This window comes from Cibotium barometz, chromosome 19, assembly GCF_041138505.1.
Source record: "Cibotium barometz isolate CiBa-2024 chromosome 19, ASM4113850v1, whole genome shotgun sequence".
Classification (NCBI taxonomy): domain Eukaryota; kingdom Viridiplantae; phylum Streptophyta; class Polypodiopsida; order Cyatheales; family Cibotiaceae; genus Cibotium; species Cibotium barometz.
Genome location: NC_141064.1, coordinates 33,055,043 through 33,075,462, shown reverse-complemented (window position 1 = coordinate 33,075,462; position 20,420 = coordinate 33,055,043). Strand labels below are relative to the sequence as shown.

The following is a 20,420-nucleotide window of genomic DNA, read 5'->3' as shown; positions in this document are numbered from 1 at the left end:
TCCTCTGTCTCCTGCGGGCTCTGAGTGTCTCTGCTCTCTGGAGAGTAATTCCCTGCTGTGTAGGGGCTAGGAGTGGGGTGGATCTTTAAAAAAATGTAGTAATCTATGTCTGTCGTCCCCCCTCTGGAGCTGTCTGAGCCTGTAATGATGTCTCTCTGTGACGTTGTATGTCTAGAATGAATCTCCCCAGTATGCGCTGGTCTGCTGTCTCAAAGAGCTGGCATAGGGAATGTGGCTCTCTGAATAAAATGGGATATCTCTCTCTGATGGCTGTATATGCTCTGCATCTGCATACATAATGCTCCTCACTCTCCACCTCCTCTCTGCACAATCTGCATACCCTCTCCTCTCGTGGGATCCATGCTGCTCTGCCAGTCTCGATCTCCAATCGATGTGAGGAGACTCTAAGCTGACCAATAGCTACTCGGGAGCCGTGTGGTAAAAAGCCCTCCATGTATCTAGGCCTCTCTATAAATACATCATCAGTGATACTCATGAAGTGATCTCTGTAGTACAGCATCTTCGGTGGAAGAGGCTGTGTAGGCGATATCCATGTCTCTCGTGTATAGAGCTACCATAGATCTTGTTGTCTCAATACTTTGTTCCTCTCACTATGAGAGAGACGGATATGTGGTGCATCCCTGTCATACTGGAATGGTGGTAGATGATCCATGTCTAGGCCATGCTGTGAGAACCAATGTGTGACCTGTGCATACCATGATCCTTTGTCTCCTGCCTCAGCCAGCTGTCTAGATGCCTCAAAAGCTCTATATGACAATCTGTCCTGTGGCATCTCTCTGAATCTGTCTAGCAGGCATATAGTATGGAATATGGCCTCTACCATCATAGGAGGCGCAACAAACTCTGCTCGGATAATGTCATGAGGTACTGATGGTTTGTTGCGTATCATGCGTGCCATCATGAGGGCCTGTGGTCTCTCTATCTGTGTCCACTAATGGGTAGCAAGGCCTGGCGCCCATATCGCTGCTCCATACATCAGTGCCGGTGTGACTAATGTGTCAAATAGCCACCCCTTCGTCTGGGGCTCCTGAAAATGCGCACGGTGGCACTGTCTCTCTAGCATAGCCAATGCTGCATATCCCCGTGTCAATCTAGCTATGGCTGCTAAACCCATGGTGAAGTGCATGGCTGCTGTAGAGAAGGTAACCCCTAGGTACACGTATGATGTCACCACCTCCACCTGGCGTCCTGCGAGAGTGAATGTCAGCTGCTGCTGCTGCTGACTCCTGCCCTGTTTTGATGTATGAAAGACCATAACCTTGGTTTTCCCAAGGTTCACAGTAAGACCCCTCTGTGTGCAGAAATCATCGAGTGCATGTAGATGCTGCTGTAGACCTCCTGGAGACTCAGACACTAATACAATATCATCAGCATAAAGCATAATATGTACTGAGGTACCTGCTAGATCAACTCCATCTCCGCCTCCCTGTGTAATGAAGTCAGCCACCTCATCAATGTATAACCCAAATAGCGTGGGGGAAAGTGGGCATCCTTGCTTCACACCAATGGTGCTAGCAATAGTCTCGGACATACCTCCTGGGCATCTGACTCGCCTAGAAACTTGCTCATATAATGCATAGATGCCCCATGTCATATCTGCTGGTATGCCAAGAGACTGCAGGTGTTGAAAGAGCCTCTCTCGTGGCACTGTGTCAAATGCCTTGCGAAAATCCACAAAGTAGCAATAGAGCTTTCTCTTCCTCACTTTGGCCTGATCAATCATACATCTCAAAGTGAATACATGGTCATTGGTAGAGAAAGCTCTCCTGAAGCCTGCCTGCCCCCTGATGAGCGTAAACCTGCTCACTCAACATATAAGCTAAGCTCTTGCTCCAACATTGCACCATAGAGTTTGGCCAACGTAACCGTCCTGTAGTTGCTCGGATCAAGCATATCCCCTGTTTTTGTGGATCGGCACAATGGTGTGCATCGTCCACTCCGCAGGCAAACCCTCTGCTAACAGGTGTGCAAGAAAAGGAGCCAAAGAATCTACTGCATATATGAGATGCTCACCCTGTAGGCCCATATGGTTGGCGGCCCGTCCATGATGTAGGCGGCGGATAGCTTCCTTTACCATCGAGTGGGTAAAGAAGCTAGCTGTGGTAGGTCGAGGCTCCTGTGTGGCTGAGGTATAGGTGGCTGCTGTGGGGCGTGGTATAGGCCCTCTGTATATGTGTGCCATGTTTGTGGGTTTGCAATGGGTGTCGGTGTCCGGGGCTGTCTGAAGTGCCGCCATGAGATAGGGCTATCTCTACTCATGAAGAAATGGAAGATCTCTAGCTCCTGTATCTCTGCGAAGGCCCGCCTTTTGCGTGGCGAGTAAGTCTCCTCATCTCTCTCCTCGACTCCTGCTCTGTGATGGCTCCCAAGGCTCTCTGTATGCAGAGCCGTGAGTATAGGGCTCTGCACTCGTCATCATACCATTTGTTCTGGGGCATAGTCCCAGATCTCGCAGGCTCTCCTGAGAGTGGACACGATGTGGGAAGCTCTGTAATGTAGCCGTGTGTAGGAGTGATGCCAGCTGGGCTGTAATGGTATCCATAGGTGCCAGGGGATCCATGAGTAGGAGCCCATCCTCTACTCTACCAGTGTATATGTCTGCCATGTCATATGTGAAGTAGATGGTAGTGTGTGGCGTCGGTATGTGGGGGGATGGTGATACTGGTGATCCGGCTAGTGAAAATGCCAAGTATGTATGATTTGCTCCAATAGGACGAGGTGGTATGGAGAATGAGGTGACAAGCTGTGATGCCTCCAAAGACCCCATAATGTAGTCTACCACCGTGCCTCCGGTCCGTGTATGACCCCTATGTGGGAAGCATGTCAGCCCTCTTGATCCCGGCCACTGTAGCATCCCGTTATAAATAACGAGACGATGCCTGGCTCCCAACTCTAGTAAGTGGTCCCCATAATGTCCTCTGTCCGGTCCAGTGTCCTCTGATGCCTGACTATCCCCTATCTCCTCTGGATCCACAGGGTGGAGGATCTCCATGTCATCATAGTCATACACCTCACACTGTCTGCTCTGTGTGTGGGCATTGAAGTCACCCGTAAGAAATACCTCCCCTAGTGTAGAATAATGCATAATCTCCTCTGAGAGACAGACCAGTGTATGGCGAGGCTCCTGTCTCCTCCTCCTGTGGCAGTCCTCTGTAATGACATAGGAGGATCCTGATGGAGGAAAGTAAATATATAAAACTCGAGGCATTTTCTCTACCCCTTATTACCCTTAATGGGTCCATTAACTTTGCATCCTTAAATCGTATATAACCCTGTCCCGTGAGAGCTGTAAGCTGATCCACATGTATCCGGCCTCTGGATCCTGTGCTACCACTCTCAGTCTCCCCTGTAGCTCCCGTCTGAATAGAACTGCTACTCCCCCTGACCCTCTCGAGGTACCCTGGGGTGTGGTCCTCCTGTATGCTGACTCCCACTGGAATCCCCACTGGAATCCCTCTACTCGAGGTAGCCCTCTCTCTGGGCTCTGATGTGTCTCTGTCAGAAGTATGATGTCTCTCCTCACCATAACATGCTCCAGTTGTCCAGGCTGCACCCATAGTGAACCATTACAGTTTCATACTACCATGTGTAGCTCTGTTAGTGGCCTAGTCTGTGTGCCATAGGCCCCAAACCGCTAATCCATGGGCCGACCATCACAATGATGACCCGACCATCTCGATAGAAGGCCTTCTTGCCTTCTCTCCTCGTGTGTTAGACTCGTGGCATGCAAGCTCTCCTATGCTCTAGCTGCATCCTTGTGAGATCATCATCCAAGAAAATAGGAGCTCCCTCTAAGCCTCGTAGTATGATTCTCTTCCTCATGAAGATGGTGCGTGCCTCCACATCCCGAAACTGTATGATGAGACCTCTCTTCTTTGTCATGTCTTTCCCGGCCCTCCAAGCTTTGAGGAAGGGGGGGTCCCTCATGTGATTATCCAAGTCGTGTGCATAGTGTCCGCCCATCCCCCTCGGGGGGGGGGGGGGGGGGGGGTAGAGTCGGCTACCTCGGGAATCCCCGTGACTCTCACATTGAGTCTACGTGCATAGTGTCCGCCCATCCCCCTCGGGGGTAGAGTCGGCTACCTCAGGAATCCCTGTGACTCTCACATTGAGTCTACGAGCATGTCGCATCCGCTCCTCCTCAATGGTGGTGTTGACGATTTGGAGCCCTTCTTTTTGGGCATCCTCTTTCACTTCCTTTTTGATGTTCCTCTTCACCACTTTTACCCAACCCTCCCTTGTTGCCTCCATCTTACCTTCTAGGCTCTTGGTGATTGCCTTGGTGAGTTCCTCTTTGATGGCCTCTTTGTCAACTTCCACAATCTCCCCCTCCTCTCGTGTGGTGGTCGGTCCCGTAGAGAGATCACCTCCACTTTGAGGATGTCGATTTCCTCCTTCATAGTGTCCCGTTCCTTCTTCCATCCCTCTTTCTCCTCTTTCCATGCTTCTTTCTCCTTTTTCCCTCCTTCCTTCTCTTTCTCCCTCTCCTTCTCTCAAGTCTCCTCCCTTTTCCAAGCTTCCTTCTCTTTTTGTAAAGCTTCGATCTCCTTCTTGACTTTGAAAAGTCGGTTGATGATGTTGTTGATGGCGAAGTCTGCCGTCTTCTTGTTTTCTATGATAGAGATGTTCAGCTTATCCTCCATTTTGACTATCTCCTCTTTGCTTGCACCCTTGGCCATGTCGATGTACCTCGGAGAGATAGAACCCTAACACTTATGTTGCTGCCTTGGAGGCCTGAGCAAGGGTGGATGAGGAAAGGGTAGCGAACATAACTTGGATTGGGCTGGGGCGTCACATGGCGGCGACCAAAACGCAGGCGACGGGGAGGGGATGCGCAGGCGACGGGGAGAGAGATGCGAAGGCGACGGGAGAGACAGAGAGAGAAAGAGAGGTGGGCAGCAGGGAGAGAGAGAGGTGGGAGGGGATGCGCAGGTGGGAGAGAGAGAGAGAGAGAGAGAGAGAGAGAGAGAGAGAGAGAGAGGTTGGCGGGAGAGAGGGTGGGGGGAGGGCGGTGCAGAGGGGGTTGCTGGCGGGAGGGGGGGCAGAGGGGGCTGGCGTAGAGGGGGGCGAGGGGTTGGCGAGAGAGGGGGCGCAGAGGGGGGTAGAGGGGCTGGCCAGAGAGGGGGCGCAGAGGGGGACAGCGGGGAGAGAGAGAGGTGGGAGGGGATGCGCAGGAGAGAGAGAGAGAGAGAGAGAGAGAGAGAGAGAGAGAGAGAGAGAGAGAGAGAGAGAGAGAGAGAGAGAGAGAGAGAGAGAGAGAGAGGGGCTGGCGGGAGAGAGGGCGGGGGGAGGGCTGGTGCAGAGGGGGGCGAGGGGCTGGCGACGAGAGGGGGCGCAGAGGGGGTTGGCGTAGAGAGAAGAGGAGAGAGAGAGAGGGCAGGGGGGCTGGTTGGAGAGAGGACGGGCGCAGAGGGGGTTGCTGGCGGGAGGGGGGGCAGAGGGGGGCGAGGGACTGGCGACCGGGAGAGAGAGAGAGAGAGAGAGAGAGAGAGAGAGAGAGAGAGAGAGAGAGAGAGAGAGAGAGAGAGAGAGAGACGTGGCTTTAGTTAAGGAGGAGAGAGGGAGCTAGATCTTTGCTCATTATACGTGCGAGAGAGAAGGGGATCATGCATGGAAAGAGAATATAAAGGATATTTTAAAATATTTATTGCTTAATTTGAACCTTAGAAACAACAAAACACGAATAGGGGCCTACACTGAGTGAATAATGTAAATCGTTAATTTTTTGAAAGAGGTTTAATGTAAAACCTTTGAAATCACAAAAATCAAATGCTTTTATAAATGACTCTCACATCAATCACACCGCCTCCTTTCTTAACAACCTTCGCATCTTTAATGAATTGGTAGCAAGGAGGATGGTGACGGAGGCAGTCTCTACATGTGTCAATGGATTAGTAGGTGAGTCTCTCTCTCTTATCTCCTACATTCACTTTTCGTAACATTTTAATGACTCTAAAATCAACAAGCTTTTCTAATAATGTGTGCAAAAGTGTGTATGGAGAAGTACCCCTTGTTGGTAGTCATATGTTTGATAGTTGTGTGTATGGAGAAGTACCCCTTGTTGGTAGTCATATGTTTGATAGTTGTGTGTATGGAGAAGTACCCCTTGTTGGTAGTCATATGTTTGATAGTTGTGTATGGAGAAGCAAGGTTTCAAGGCTATTAAGGGTCGAGGCGGATGGGAGGAGCATGGCTCACTCGATGCTGGGTTGTCTTAGGACATGGTGGAACACTCGCAAGCACCATAAGGACCCCTTTAGATGTGCCAAAGAGGGCAACGACCATAGGTATTTGTTGCATGCACTGTTGGGCACGATAAAAGATTGTAGGGAGGATAGGTTCCTTGTGATGAGGGCAAGGGAGTCGACATCATTGGTAGCAAGAAGGAGGGCGATGGAGGCGAGGTATTGATGAGGTACACAAGGGGACTGGTGACACTGCAAAGCAAGGGGAATTAAGGTTTTAATACCTTAGACTAACCTAATGTGCAAGGCATTAATTAAGATAAAAAAGGGTGAAGGTATATCTCTCTCATTTGTATAGGACCACATAAATAAATTGGCAATATAAGACACTTTTAATATGTATTGTTACGTATTCATTAAATTACAGAAGAAGAATTGATTAACGGGCGCCTCCCTTTCCTACGACCAACCAAAGCTTTCAATGCATTTAATTTTTGGGTTTTTTGTGCTCGTGTGCATGTGTGCTTCCATGCCGCTAGCAAACAGCTAGCTGGTTTTGAACCGAGCACCCCTCGTGTTGCATTCTACCGACGTTATTACCTCTCTCTCTCTCTCCACGTGAATTTTTATCTTGCTTTTAAAAAATACCGAATCTTTGATAATTTAGGTATAGGAGTGGAATATATTCAATACCGACGAAAGAAGGGTGAATAAGAATAATAAATATAAGTAATAATAAAATCTCCAGAAGAGAGGCGGCTCCGAGTCTTTGTTTCTCTTTGTTGGCCGTGAGAGTTTCAATTTGATCATCTTTTAGTCCCCTCATCGCCCAGACTCCACAGCGCCAATCCAAGCAAACGTGTGCGGGCCTGCCCCTTTCATTTCACTAAATTTTGCGTGTGTGTGTGTGTGTGTGTGTGAGAGAGAGAGAGAGAGAGAGAGAGAGAGAGAACCGAGAGATTGAGGGAGGGAGAGATGCAGATTCTGCACGTGCAGCCCTCTTCTCTCATGGGGGTCACATGCGTGTCTTCTAGAGAAGGGCCTCCTATTCACGCGCGCTTATTTCACCAGGTATGCATCCACTTTTCATCCATTCGTTGGTATCAGTATACATACATTTTAGTATACTGTAGACAGCCCTTCCGTCCTTGCATGGTACAAGCCTTTAATTGAACCACAGATCAACCCCTGCCATGGATGTCTCTGTGGTAGAGCTTTTCTACCTTAAGCGCTCATCATGCTTAAGGCAAAAGACAGTGTAGGAGGCGGTCCCTGCGGCCTGTTTCATTGATGGTTCACCCATTTTTTGACTGCTGGAAAGGTTCCAATCACAAATTCTGAGGGCTCAGTAATAATGCATAAATCCAAGTGCAGAATGGCCAGGAAGGTTGTGGCCATATGCTTCATCCACTGATGACCATGACAGACGACAGCTTAGCTCTCTTTCTTCATGCTATGAAAGTCTTGTGAGTGCCATGTTCAGAGAAACAGGATCACAAAGTGGCAGTACGTGAGTAACACTGTGTTGGCTTTGGAGGGCAAACATAGTTCAGAAATCATAGGGACCTGTGGTATTATGACTGTTCAGCAGGTGTTGCATATGTTGATGCCAAATATTCTGCAGGGATCACATCCCCATTTCCTCCTGAAGACAATCCGAAGGGAACTCAATTGGCTCTTCTCTTCAAGTCAAAGGAGAACCATCTCGCTTCATGTGTGTGTGTGTGTGTGTGTGTGTGTGTGTGTGTGTGTGTGTGTGTGAAGAGTCCAGTTCCATTTCGGACAGGGACAAGATCTTGAGCTCCACTCATGATAATGGCAGATCCTTAAGGCTTAGTGCAAAGGAGGCAGGCCCTCTGCTTGCTTGTTTGCTTGAGCTGTTGCTTCTGCCATACTGTGGGTCAAATCAAAACGAAGGGGCCTCTAGGAACAAATTCACAGTGAAGTGAAAGAGTGCTTGCTGGAGATAAACGTAGTGTAGTAGAAAGGCATGTTTAACTTAACTCATGCTATGCCATACTTTTCAGCAGGCTTCACGGTCCCAAGGTTATGCTGGTGGGTTGAAGAACACAATGTTAGACAGAGAGACCTACCTGCTTTTTTCCGGTCCTCTTCTACATGCAAGTAGTATCACACATGCTAAGACGACAAGAAAAGGTATCACTTGAGTTTTCATTCTACTGTGTTATTTGGAATCGATTTGTCCCTGGTTATCAGCATTCATATGCTCCTCATGTGTCCTTGTAGGCATCGAAGCTGTAGCTAGTCCTCAGGCATCAACGGAGGGTTTGGCTTTGACGGAGGAAAATATTGAAATGGTCCTTGATGAAATACGGCCGTATTTGATGTCGGATGGTGGAAACGTAGAGCTGTATGAGATTGATGGACTAGTTGTAAAGTTGAAGCTTCAAGGAGCTTGTGGATCATGCCCCAGCTCTATGATGACAATGAAGATGGGCATCGAACGACGCTTAATAGAGAAGATACCTGAGATTGTAGGTGTGGAACAGGTCATGGATGAGGAAACGGGCCTGGCACTGACAGAAGAGAACATAGAAAAGGTAAGAGTTCAATTCTCAACCTCGTGGCGGGGCTGTATTGGGTGGTTCAGGGACTCGTGATTAATATGAACACGTGAGAAAGTTGAGAGTTTTTCTTGTTTCCATGCTTAAGGCTGTGGAACTTTGATAAAGTGTTGAACTGATTGTCTTTGTCATTATTTATATGTGTCAGCCTCCTGTGTTCTATACTAGAGACTGCTTTGTTGGAAAATGCATTCTGGTTTGTGTCAATTGTACTTCGATAAGAAATCAAGGCTTGCATAGGTATGCTGTCCACAACCCTAAATCAGCTATCTAATCGTAATCAGTAGATTAGTATTAAATAGGTCTAGACCCTACTTCTCAGCTGAGTGCTGCTACTCTATTTTCCACCCAATCATAGATTGGTCTCCTTGCGTGACTGACTTTTCCTTCAAGACCCCCAATCCCCAATTGGGCATTTCCACAATTTATGGCTGTGCTAGACCGTTCTCCCCCTTACCTAATGCTTGACATGTGGTCAATTACTTCTCTAAGGTATAAACCCTTTTAGGCCTTTCACCTCATCCATTCAATTAATGTCTTTAGGGGTCTCTTTAACCTTTCACATTAACCACCTCAAGCATTGGGTTAAGCCCTTCAGACCCCCAAATATGCACCCGTTCCTAGGGGAATCCCATCAATACAAGGCATGCAACACTTCCCCTAAGAAATGCTTACATCCTCGAAAACAACATTAGGGAATCTCTTCTTTAATTTGCTTACCTTTTTCCAGGTTGGGCTTTCCTCTAGCCTATCCTTCCACCTCATGAGTTATTCCAAGTATGAGTATATGGAGTGTGCTTGGTTCTTCACACCAATAATCTTTTATGGTTCATAACTAGGCGTTACATGCAGCATAGAGGAAGTCTTCTTGATTCTGATTATGGATGTGTTAATTGTTGAGAGAGAAATGAAATGAAATGAAATGTTATATTAACGTCTTCAAAAGGCCATAATGACCTATGAGACCAAAAAGTTACATCATGGTGGATCTGATACAATGTCTGGATAAAAAACCAGAAAATGAAAAATAAAGATGATACTACTGGCACCTAGAAAATGAAACTAGAACTTGAAGGTAAACAGAAACCCTTAGAGGGTGTGAATATAGTGAGGGGGGGGGGGGGGGTACGCTATGGAGGTGAGTGGAGTACAATGAGGGGATACAATATCATGCGGGACGGGGGGTACACTAGAGAGAGATAGAGAGAGAGAGAGAGAGAGAGAGAGAGAGAGAGAGCGTATACTAAAGACCCAATGGGCCTAGTATGAGACCAAAGTGACAATAATGTCCATGGCATATTTTGTCATGGAACGGAAAATAAAATAGAAACAAAATAAAGCTATGTCACTGGAGTGATACAGAATTGTCCATGGAATACGAGAAACATGAAACATGAGAGGAGCATCAACTGCCAAAATTGAATAGATGGTATACCTATAACATGGAGCAGAATTATGCGTAATTAAGGATCCTGTCACACACAGTCTCACACCGCCTTCTTTATCCCGAGTTTCGCGAGTCTTTAGCAATCCACTTTATCACTTCAAACTTTAAGAGATGAGAGAGAGAGAGAGAGAGAGAGAGAGAGAGAGATATGTACACCTTATTGGGTCCCAAATTACCCACTGAAGGGCCCTCTCCTATTGTTAGGAGTATTTGCTTTATTATCTTTGAAGAGAATGACTTTATGATTGACTTGAGACTGTAGATAAGCCAAACGCAAGACCTTTGAAAGACCAAGAGTCGGGCTGAACTGTAGATGGCTGTAGAAGCACCAATGATGACCGATCTGAAGCCTCCGCACTCTTCCGATGGAATGTAGGAAGGCTACAAATCTGAGGTTGAGAGAAGGGGCTGATTGGGACTGTTCTATGTTGTGTTATGCACTAGGCTTCATTATGGTTGAGTTTGCCCCTTGTATCTCCGGAGCTTTGACAGAAACTCAGTACAGAGACCTTTGTATGAATGTATGCTCTTATGTGTGTGCACGCGCGCGTGCGGGGTGTGCGTGTGTGGGAGCATATATTGATATCAAGTTCTACACCCACTATTGGGCATTGATGACGTTAGTAACTTAGTGGGGATGTCATAGTTTCCAGTCCATACTATTCATGATGGAGTTGATGGTTTATTGTCTTGTGGATGACTACCATGAGGTTATAAATTGCACATTCTTATAAGGTGAATTTGGGCATGTTCCTAGATTCATCTAGGTATATGTGTTATGCATCAGGAATGAATGAATATGAAGCGTTTTACCTTCACCAAAGTGGTTGTAGCAAAACGATGATATGTAGGAGTGCTGAATTCTACATGAAGGCTGAAAACGCAGGTTACTGAAGCGCTTCCTTCCTTGGCTGAATATGGGCTGATGCGTTTGTTGATGTATGCTCTATATGCTCAAGCGATGAAGCTCCAAGAGACTGAAGATTGAAACGCTTATGAGATGATGATGGAATGATGTGAAGCAATGCTATTTATATGTGCTTTAGGGGCTGGTGGGTTGGCTGTGAAGCTGGCCGACTGGCTCAATAAAGCTACACGATTCGATGAATAGAATAATGGTCATAAATGCCGGAATATTATGGAAAAAATGCCAAATAAATAGGATAAAATATTGAATGATATTTTGAGGCTTCTGCAATGGTTTAGACGGTCTATATGCATATGGGATGAATGATATGCAAAATGCAAACATGATTTGATGCAAACTCTAAGGCTTCTACTGACTCTATATGCATGAATGATTCTCTCTAAGTGGGTTAAGGGACTTAACTGGCTGATTGACTCTCTAAGGTTGAGGAATGACCTACGTAGCTCGTGCTTGACATATCCTGGACTGAGGATTACAATGGGGTTACGCCGTACGACAAATATCAAATCCTAAAGGGTTCTACTGCTGTACAGCGTTGCACTGATGATGAGCCATCTTGTCACCATGCACTATAGTGCAGAGTGCATGTAACATTTCCTCTGTTTAGCTTGGCGGTAGGTTCATGGCTTCCACGTAGTCTGTCAACAACTGGGGGTACTCTTGAAAGAACTCTTCGTCTAGCCAAACTACTTCGTGGTGGGTACCTCGATCTCGGAACTTTGTATAGAACTGATGGAGTCTTCGACCGGAACCATGCTTTCAACGATGAAGAAGGATCTACTCAGGCTCAATGACTTTTGATTCGTTTTCATGTCTGGCTGCTGTTCATCTGAAACATCAAACACTTTTGGTCCAACGTATGGTTTTAGCCAAGAAACATGGAAAACATCATGCATTGTCTAACTGTTAGGCAACTACAATTTCATGGAGACATCACTTATCTTTTTAACTATAGGAAAGGGTCCAAAACTACGGAAAGAACGCTTGGGACAGCGTTTGCCCCCACTTGTTTCAATCTCTGTTTCATGATGTGCAAATAGACCCAATCCCCTTCCTTGAAGTGGACATCTCATTTAGACTTATTTGCCTGTTTGCTATAAGCTTTCTGGGCTTTGGTCAAGCGGTCTTTATGGCCTCCAACTAAGGAGTCATGGGCATCATGGAGAAGAGCTGCTCGCTTTTCCCGAATGACACAGAGGTGGTTCTTGTAGAACAACCAACTGTTCTGCACTGAGTAATGGCTAGGCTCAAAGGTGAGGGCCAAACCGTATTGAGTACCAAACTTAGGGGAATCGACATACTGATCTTTTATGCTATCTAAGTCTTTCCGAGTGATTTCGAGAATGGTAGACTCCTGCATGGTCTGGATGCTGGCCTTTCGACTAAGAGTATCTGTGACTGGGTTATGCTTACCAAGGATGTACTTGATCATTCCTCCAAATTTTTAGAAGATCCGACTCCATCTGGCTTGTTGATCCCACTGGGCACTTGGCATGGTTTGAAGCCACTTAAGTGCTTGGTGGTCTGTTTTGATTGTGAAAACCTATCCATAAAGAAAAGGCTTCCAATGTTTGATCGTTGTGATCACACCCAAAAGCTCTTTGTCATAAACTGAATAATTCTTTTCGGCGACATTCAACTTTCTACTGTAGTAGGCCACGGGTCTATTGTCCTGTTGAAGAACTGCACCTATGGCTACATTGTTGGCATCGGTAATGACCTCGAAAGGTTCATCCCAAGATGCTAACTTCAGAACAGGCACTTCTAAGGCTGCTTTCTGGAGTGCACGGAATGCATCAAGCGCCTTGCCTGTGATTGTGACTTTTTGTCTACGAGTTTTCACCCCCTTGAGCAAGTCGGTGAGAGGTGTTGCAAGGTTGGAAAACTTGTGAACATGAGTGCTGTAGGCTTGGCAAAGACCTGCAAAAGAACGGATCTCTTGGGCGGTCTGAGGGATGTCCCAATCCAAGATCTCTTGAACCTTTGAGGGGTCCAATTGTTGGATTATATCATTTCCACAGGGTCTACATCACCTTTTTTTTTTCATGCTTGTATTGGCCATTTATGAGGCCGTGCATTGGCATATCTTAGCAAAGATTATTCAACATTTTTCTATCATTTTTTTTTTGGAGTATGTTTAGGCCTTTTTGTAGCATTTTATGCTACTGTCTTGCTGTCAGCTTGCTACAGTTGGCCGACTAGCACTTTGGGGGAATTCCCCCAATTTATCTCATTTTTCAGCATTCAGTTGAGGTCATTAGCAGTTGCTTCTGCTTCTTACCATTGTACAGCACCTACGGGCTTCCCTCATGCTCCTCACTTATGGTAGTGCTATATGTGAACAGGGCTTAACCAAGGGCACTTTTTTACCATGTGGTTTTTCCCCTTGGACATCAAGTGTGAAAGGACACTAATATTTTGTACTTGTATATTATATGGATGTGGCACACATGCAAGGGTTGACTTGCATTTTGTGGATAACACTTTTGGCGCTCTCTCTCTCTCTCTCTCTCTCTCTCTCTCTCTCTCTCTCTCTCATTTCTGTGTGAGCTTCTCCATCCTGCACCTAACCCTAATGTGCAGGTTTGTGTGTGTGAGTGTGTGAGTCCAACACCCAACAATTGGTATCAGAGCTGGGAGCTGGCCCTGGAATTCTGCCTGTGGGGAGAAGCAGCACCTGCGATTTTCCGTTTACAGATTGTGGCTTTCCGTCGCCGAACTGTCTGCTTCCGTCCATCGGTTCCATCGCTGCTCCACCGTCCGGCCACCGGAAACCGGCGGCACTAGTGGGGAGACTCCCCACCACCACCGCTCAGCTCGTGGACGGCACCGCTCTGCCCAGCCGGCAGCGATAGTGCCCCTAGGCCCGTCGCCGCCCAGCACCGCACCCGCTCCGTTCCGGCCGATGTCCATCCGTCAGCGCTCCATTCTGGCCGTCCATACCGCCGTCGCTCCTCACGGCTCCAACCCCGGGCCCTGCTCCGTCGGTCGCACGTGCCCCGGGCCTCGCCTGCGGCCCCCGTCTCCAGCTCGGTGCTCGTCCTGCGCCTTTCGTCGTCGCCTGGCCCCTCTGCTCTGCGCGTCGCCTCTGCCTGTCCGCCGCATACGACGACTCCGTCTGCTCCTCACCGTCGACCCTGCGCTCCAGCTTCGACGTCCTTGACGCAGATACGCGTGTCCCGTCACCTCAGTGCGCTCCAGCTGGCGCAGATACGGGAGTCCCATCAGCTCAGTGCGCTCCAGCTCCTCGTCGGCCTGCCAACAGCCCTCCACCGCCCTGCTGGCTCCCTCCAACGCTAGTCTTCACCCTCCAACGCCTTAGCAAGACTGCTGGCCCGTCAGCTCTATTCGCCTGTGCCTAGCACCTGCTCCACACGTGCTGCCATTGCCCGAAGGTATTCTCTGTACACATTTTTTGTTCAAATACAAATACAGATTTTGCAGCCATTTCAGTGCAGGTCAGATGCAATTTTGCAGACACTACAGTGCATGTAGTGAAGGGTTCAGGCGATTTGGGGGATTTCTCAATTTCAGGACAAATTGAAAAAATTGGGCATGTTGCTTTGCTTGCAATTTGGGGGTTTTCAAAATTGAGGTCAAAATCAGCAAATTGAACCTCTTTCATCTGCAGAAATTTGGGGCTTTTGTGAAAATTGGCCAATTAAATGCACATTGAAGCGATTGGAGTGCATAAAAATTGGGGATTTTCAGATTGGAGCATGTAATTGGGCATTACAGCTGTGATTTGTCCCGTATGTATACACATTGTGTGTAATTGGACAATTTGGTGCAGCTTTACACTTGCTTTGGTTTGCAGGCATACATTTGCACAGGACATTTGGTTGCCTGGCAGTGCACATTGGTGCTTGGTTTGCTTGCAGGTATATTTTGTTGGCATGGCACAGTCTTCTGATGACAAAGCACAACAATCAGCTAATGTAATCCAGGAAGAGTACACTTTTTTGGTCACATGCACTAGTGGCACACCAAGTGCTTCAGACACTGATATGTCTTGCATTGCATCTGACAAACAGAATGCATCATGGTATTTTGATAGTGGTGCTTCGAGCCACATCACTTCATGCAAAGATGTTTTTCAGCACTTGGTTTATGATTCAAAAGGCCGCACTGTATCATGTGCAGATCATACCACATATCCAGTAAAGGGAATTGGCAATGTCATACTTATTGCAGCCAATGGTGCCAATATTTGTATGAAAAATGTATTGTATGTTCCAAAAATAAAGAAAAATCTGCTCTCTGACTCAGCCATAAACGACCAAGGTTCTAAGGTTGAATTTGAAGACGGGAAGTGTTTGGTAAAAGACCCATCAAAGGGTTATGAAATAGTCACTTCTGGAACACGATACAAAGGCTTGTATAAGCTGGACAGCTATGACAAGCGTACTTATGATGCAAATACAGTGGCTGCCCACACTCCTGCTATGCATGATGCAGAGCTATGGCATGCTCGTTTTGGGCATGTAAATTTTCAGAGTTTGATGCTTTTGCAGAAGCATCATATGGTTGATAATATGCCGCCTTTTGAGTCTCCACCAAGACATGTATGTGAGGGGTGTATTTTGGGAAAGATGCAACGAAAACCATTCCCCAAAGATGGAGCTGTTAGAGCTGAAAGTAAATTACAGCTCATACATAGTGATGTATGTGGTCCAATGCGGACACCATCCATAGGGGGGCATCTTTACTTCGTCACATTCATTGATGACTACTCCAGGTTTGCTTGGGCTTCCCCTTGAAAGCGAAAGCAGATGTGTTTACATGCTTTCGACACTTTGTAGCAATGGCTGAAAATATGTGTGGATGTAAAGTCCAAACACTCCGCTCAGATTATTTCTCAGCCCACAGCTTCTGCCGAGCCCCATGCATTACCGCCCCTGTGGCCTGTCTTGGTCACCCTTGGGTTATGGCTGCTACGGCTGGCTGCCCTACACAGCCCATACCTGGCTGGCCCTTCTGGCCGCCTAGTTGGGCTCTCTTGGCTGCTTGAGGCCGACACATATCATAGCCTCTCTCTTATGCATCCCACTGTGTGCTTTTCCACACAGATGATAGCCATCAGCACAAATCTCCTTCCTTCCACGTGTTGTCCTTGCACACCCGCACGATGGCACGATCCTGTACATCCTTCATGCCTCGGGTTCATGCTTTGTCAGATCCAGGCTTTGATACCGATGTAAAGTTCTCACTAGACCATGCCTATGGATTATCGACATAGAACCATTGTGGATCAGAATAGAGGACATACCCGAGAAACCTTAGCAAGGTTTCCATACACCCGACGTCGAACTCATTGCGTGACTGATATAGATTGTGGCTAGTGACTCACCACCCAACCATTAAATAGGCGCTTTTCTCATGCTGGCTACCCAAGTGATGGCCAACTGCTTCTGGCCCTTCATGGGCTGGCCGACAGCCTGCCCATGCCTCCTAGAGGCTGGCCGAGTAGGCCTTTGCTCTATAAGGGCTGGCCAATAAAGCTTTGGGGCTCTTGTGGGCCAATGCTATGGCCCATGGGCTGCCCCCGATGGCCCAAATGTAGGGCAGCATGGATAAACCCATGGCCCTTCACTTTTATGCAGTTCTAAATGTAGCTATATGCTCACTATGTGCCCTTTCATCTGGCTACAAGCCTATCAATGACCCGAACACCTGTCATGATTCCTGAGGGTGACTCATAATACAAACTAGCCCTGCTCCATGTGTGGGACTTGCACACCTGACCAAGACCATGTATGGGACTTGTACACATAGCCCTAGACGCTTAGAGTGGAACCTTGGCTTACTCGTCCTAGATGGGGCTCACAAGTGCCGAATGCACGTGACATCCCCTTCTGCGTAACTTGACAGAAGCTGCAAAGCCTCCAAATAGTCCGTCAATAATGCCGGATATCTCATAGAAACCTTGTTGATCTTATTTAGAATGGGAAAAGGTCGGAAGCTTCGAGATGATAACTTTGGGCATCGCTTGCTCACCTATTTCAACCTTTGCTTCATGATCTTGAGATATACTCAAATCTTCTTCCTAGAAGATAACATCTCTTCTGTCCTTGTTGGCTTGTTGAGTATGGGCCTCCTACGCTTTAGCCAACTTGTCTTTCACAGAATCCGAAATCTCATGGTAAGACTCCATCAACCTTAGCTTCAGGCACTGAGGACGACGTCTAGTCAAAAAAGACTAGAATGGTCTTCTAAATGCTGCCTCATATGGAGTCCTGCCAATAGCTGAAGAAAAAGAGTCATTCAACACAGCTTGAACTAAAGACAGAAACTGTTCCCACTTACCTTGCTGGTCATGAACATAACACTTCAGCACGTCGACCGAATGCCAATTGAGTGTAAATCGCCATTTGGCCGTCCGTCTCTGGGATGCAGTGGAAAAATTCAACTTAGTCCCAAAGTTATCAAATAATGCTCCCAGAAATGACTGGTAAACTTGGCATCTCGTTCTGACACAATGGTCCTAGGTATGCCACCTATGGGGTACCAATGCCTGATAAACAACCTAGCAACATCTTCAGCACTAACGTTAACCCTACAAGGAATAAGCATAACAAACTTGCTAAAACAATCAACAATCGTCAAACATTGCGTATTACGCTTACCTGGACTGGGAGGCAGGTTCGTCACAAAATCCCTAGAGATATCCTGAAAAGGTCCTTCAGGAATAGGTAATGGTTGTAACAACCCTATCTTCTTCCCACGAGAAGCTTTCACTTTTTGACAAACCAAATAGTGTTGCACATGAGTGAACACGTCTCGCCTCATTCTCGGCCAATAAAACTGCAACTCCAACTTCTCCAAAGTCGAATTTATGCCCCTATGACTGCTAGTAACGACATCATGGGCATCGTGGAAAAGAGTGATGGCTTGGGTTTGTGGTATCAAGAAGTGTCAAGGTGCTCCTAAGCTAGAGCTCAAGGGATGACCCAAAGAGGTGTAATCATTCAAGGAGTACACCCCAGAGTACACCCCAGAAAGAGGAAATGGCTTGCTAATACAGTCTCGCCACTTGCAAGTAATGACTTGTCTAGCCATACAGTCCACACACACACACACACACACACACACACACACAAAGGGCCAGAAGGTGCAGAAATCAATGTGATTTGCTTGTGTGAAGGACTCAGGAGAACTGACCAGTAATCACATTTTCACATGCCCACACACATACATATAAAGGGCCAGAAGGTGCAGAAATCATTGTGATTTGCTTGTGTGAAGGACTCAGGAGAACTGACCAGTAATCACATTTTCACATGCCCACACACATACATATAAATAGCTCTTCAAGTTAGTGTTTCATTTTTTGCTTTTTTTAAAAGGTTTCCCACTCACTTTAAGTATAGCAATAATCCAGACAATTTAACTTCACTAATGCATGATATTAATCCAACCAATATGATCACATCATATTTGCTTTTTTTTAAAGGGTAGACATTCGGACCAATATGATCACATCATATTTTCAACCTTTTTTGCAGGTTCTTGCAGAAATCAGGCCATACCTAAGTGGGACTGGTGGAGGGGAGCTGGAACTAGTTAAGATTGATGGGCCAGTTGTGAAGGTTCGCATAGGGGGTCCAGCTGCTCAAGTAATGACAGTTCGAGTTGCTGTCACACAGAAGCTGCGGGAAAAGATTCCAATGATAGCAGCTGTGCAACTACTGTAGGTTTCAGTTTCACTTATGTAAATATGGGCTTGGGTAAGGGTCTGTGTTGGATTAAGGACAGAATGCTGTATTTTAACATCAGTCAGAGAGAGCACATGGTGTGTATTTATTTGCATGACCTACTAACAGTGTAGAAGCATTTCTTTAGGTTATGAGCCATGGCTTTTCTTTTGCCACCTTCCTTCACACCTGAAGCAATGACTCCTAGCGGTTATGTATTGTTTGGGCACGGCAAGCTCTTTCATCTGTATTGTTTGGGCACTGCAAGCTCTTTGATGTTTTGCCTTACGCTCTTTATGGGCACATCAATAAACCACCACCAAAAACTCTTTGACCATACGTGAGCACCCTGAAGGCTTTCTTGGGGCAGTGTTTAAATTGCTTTTCGCCTCCACCACACCATATTATGATCTAGATCTGCCTACCATCAAGATGATGTCTCTTGCAGTTTTTTTTTTCTATTTATCCTATCCCCTTAGTTTCGAGGCTCCAGTCTATAATTTGATACAAAGGCTTGCCACTTCCTCTTCTGGAGGCTAGAAACTTGAGAGCATGTATGTTACAAGCATGAAATCTCATTCAAATAGCAACCAAGGGTTGCAAGCCTTGTGCTTGTTTAAGAGAGGTAATTTTCACTGTTGTAACATAATTTATCACATCCCATCCTAAGTTCACCTTAATTTGTAGTACTCTAGAGTAGAATTTCGTCTATGTGGCCCACTCCACTTTATGCTTGACATGACAATATAGCTCATGTTTTGCATGCTTTGCATTCGCAACGCATATCTACCATGTTGACAGGAAAATTTCTTGATTTTGCACTTGAAGGTGATACCTATCACCATCATGAGCTTTGCATTTTTCTGTCTTGTTTGATTGGAATCGGTAAGCTTTTTGGTTCAACCTTATAGTTACGTCTACGGCTTGTTGAATGGTAAGTATGATTAACTAGCTTAAGAATTGTAAGCGTGTGCAAAGAGATAAATATAAATATAACATTATTGTTTGCAAAAGTGTATATGTATGCTTAATTATATAACTCAACACCAGAGCTAGCCAAGGACAACTAGAGTTAACTCTAGAATTGTATGCATCTTATACGTAAGTGCAAAGAGATAAATATAAATATAACATTATTGTTTGCAAAAGTGTATATGTATGCTTAATTATAACTCCACCTCATAACTAGTCAAATTCTGAATTAGTGAATCTTCCATATTCTAGAGTTCATACCACAAAGCTCTTATTCTTGGGGACAATTTCACACACCTTATGATATTCATGATGGACACATTATTTAAACTCTCTAGTAAAGCCCCTATATTCCCAACTTTAATATGGCACAAAAGCTCTTATTCTTGGGGACAATTTTACACCTTATGATATTCATGATGGACACATTATTTACTCTCCAGTAAAGCCCCTATATTCCCAACTTTAATATGGCTTTGTGCTTGCAACCATCATTCATTAGAGCTTGAAATATGTCACATGTATCATTTGTGGATTGATAGAGCTTAGTATTGATTCAAAAATCTAAATTAGTAGTGCATTTTCATG

General features: G+C 46.2%; 1 protein-coding gene and 1 pseudogene across 2 annotated transcripts; one reads left to right on the top strand and one right to left on the bottom strand.

The window, feature by feature from the left end:
* Positions 1 to 3,764: 3,764 nt before the first annotated feature.
* Positions 3,765 to 4,816, bottom strand: LOC147628481 (uncharacterized; annotated as a pseudogene).
* Positions 4,817 to 6,956: 2,140 nt separating this feature from the next.
* On the top strand, positions 6,957 to 19,197 carry LOC147628480 (nifU-like protein 2, chloroplastic). Of its 2 annotated transcripts, none has more exons than XM_086813638.1 (4): positions 6,957 to 7,277; positions 8,237 to 8,363; positions 8,454 to 8,767; positions 18,672 to 19,197. In XM_086813638.1, the coding sequence occupies exons 1-4, from the start codon at positions 7,182 to 7,184 to the stop codon at positions 18,858 to 18,860; spliced, it is 726 nt and encodes a 241-aa protein (XP_086669764.1). In that variant the 5' UTR covers positions 6,957 to 7,181; the 3' UTR covers positions 18,861 to 19,197. The 2 variants fall into 2 exon arrangements, with proteins under 2 accessions (XP_086669764.1, XP_086669762.1); XM_086813636.1 differs by having other exon boundaries at positions 6,961 to 7,277; positions 8,234 to 8,363.
* The last annotated feature ends 1,223 nt before the right edge of the window (positions 19,198 to 20,420 follow it).

Bases quoted from the DNA above. Each gene is read 5' to 3' on its own strand.
- LOC147628480 (XM_086813636.1), top strand. From the start codon at position 7,182: ATGCAGATTCTGCACGTGCAGCCCTCTTCTCTCATGGGGGTCACATGC. The intron at 7,278-8,233 runs GTATGCATCCAC...CATACTTTTCAG, and splicing joins ACGCGCGCTTATTTCACCAG to CAGGCTTCACGGTCCCAAGG. The intron at 8,364-8,453 runs GTATCACTTGAG...GTGTCCTTGTAG, and splicing joins TGCTAAGACGACAAGAAAAG to GCATCGAAGCTGTAGCTAGT.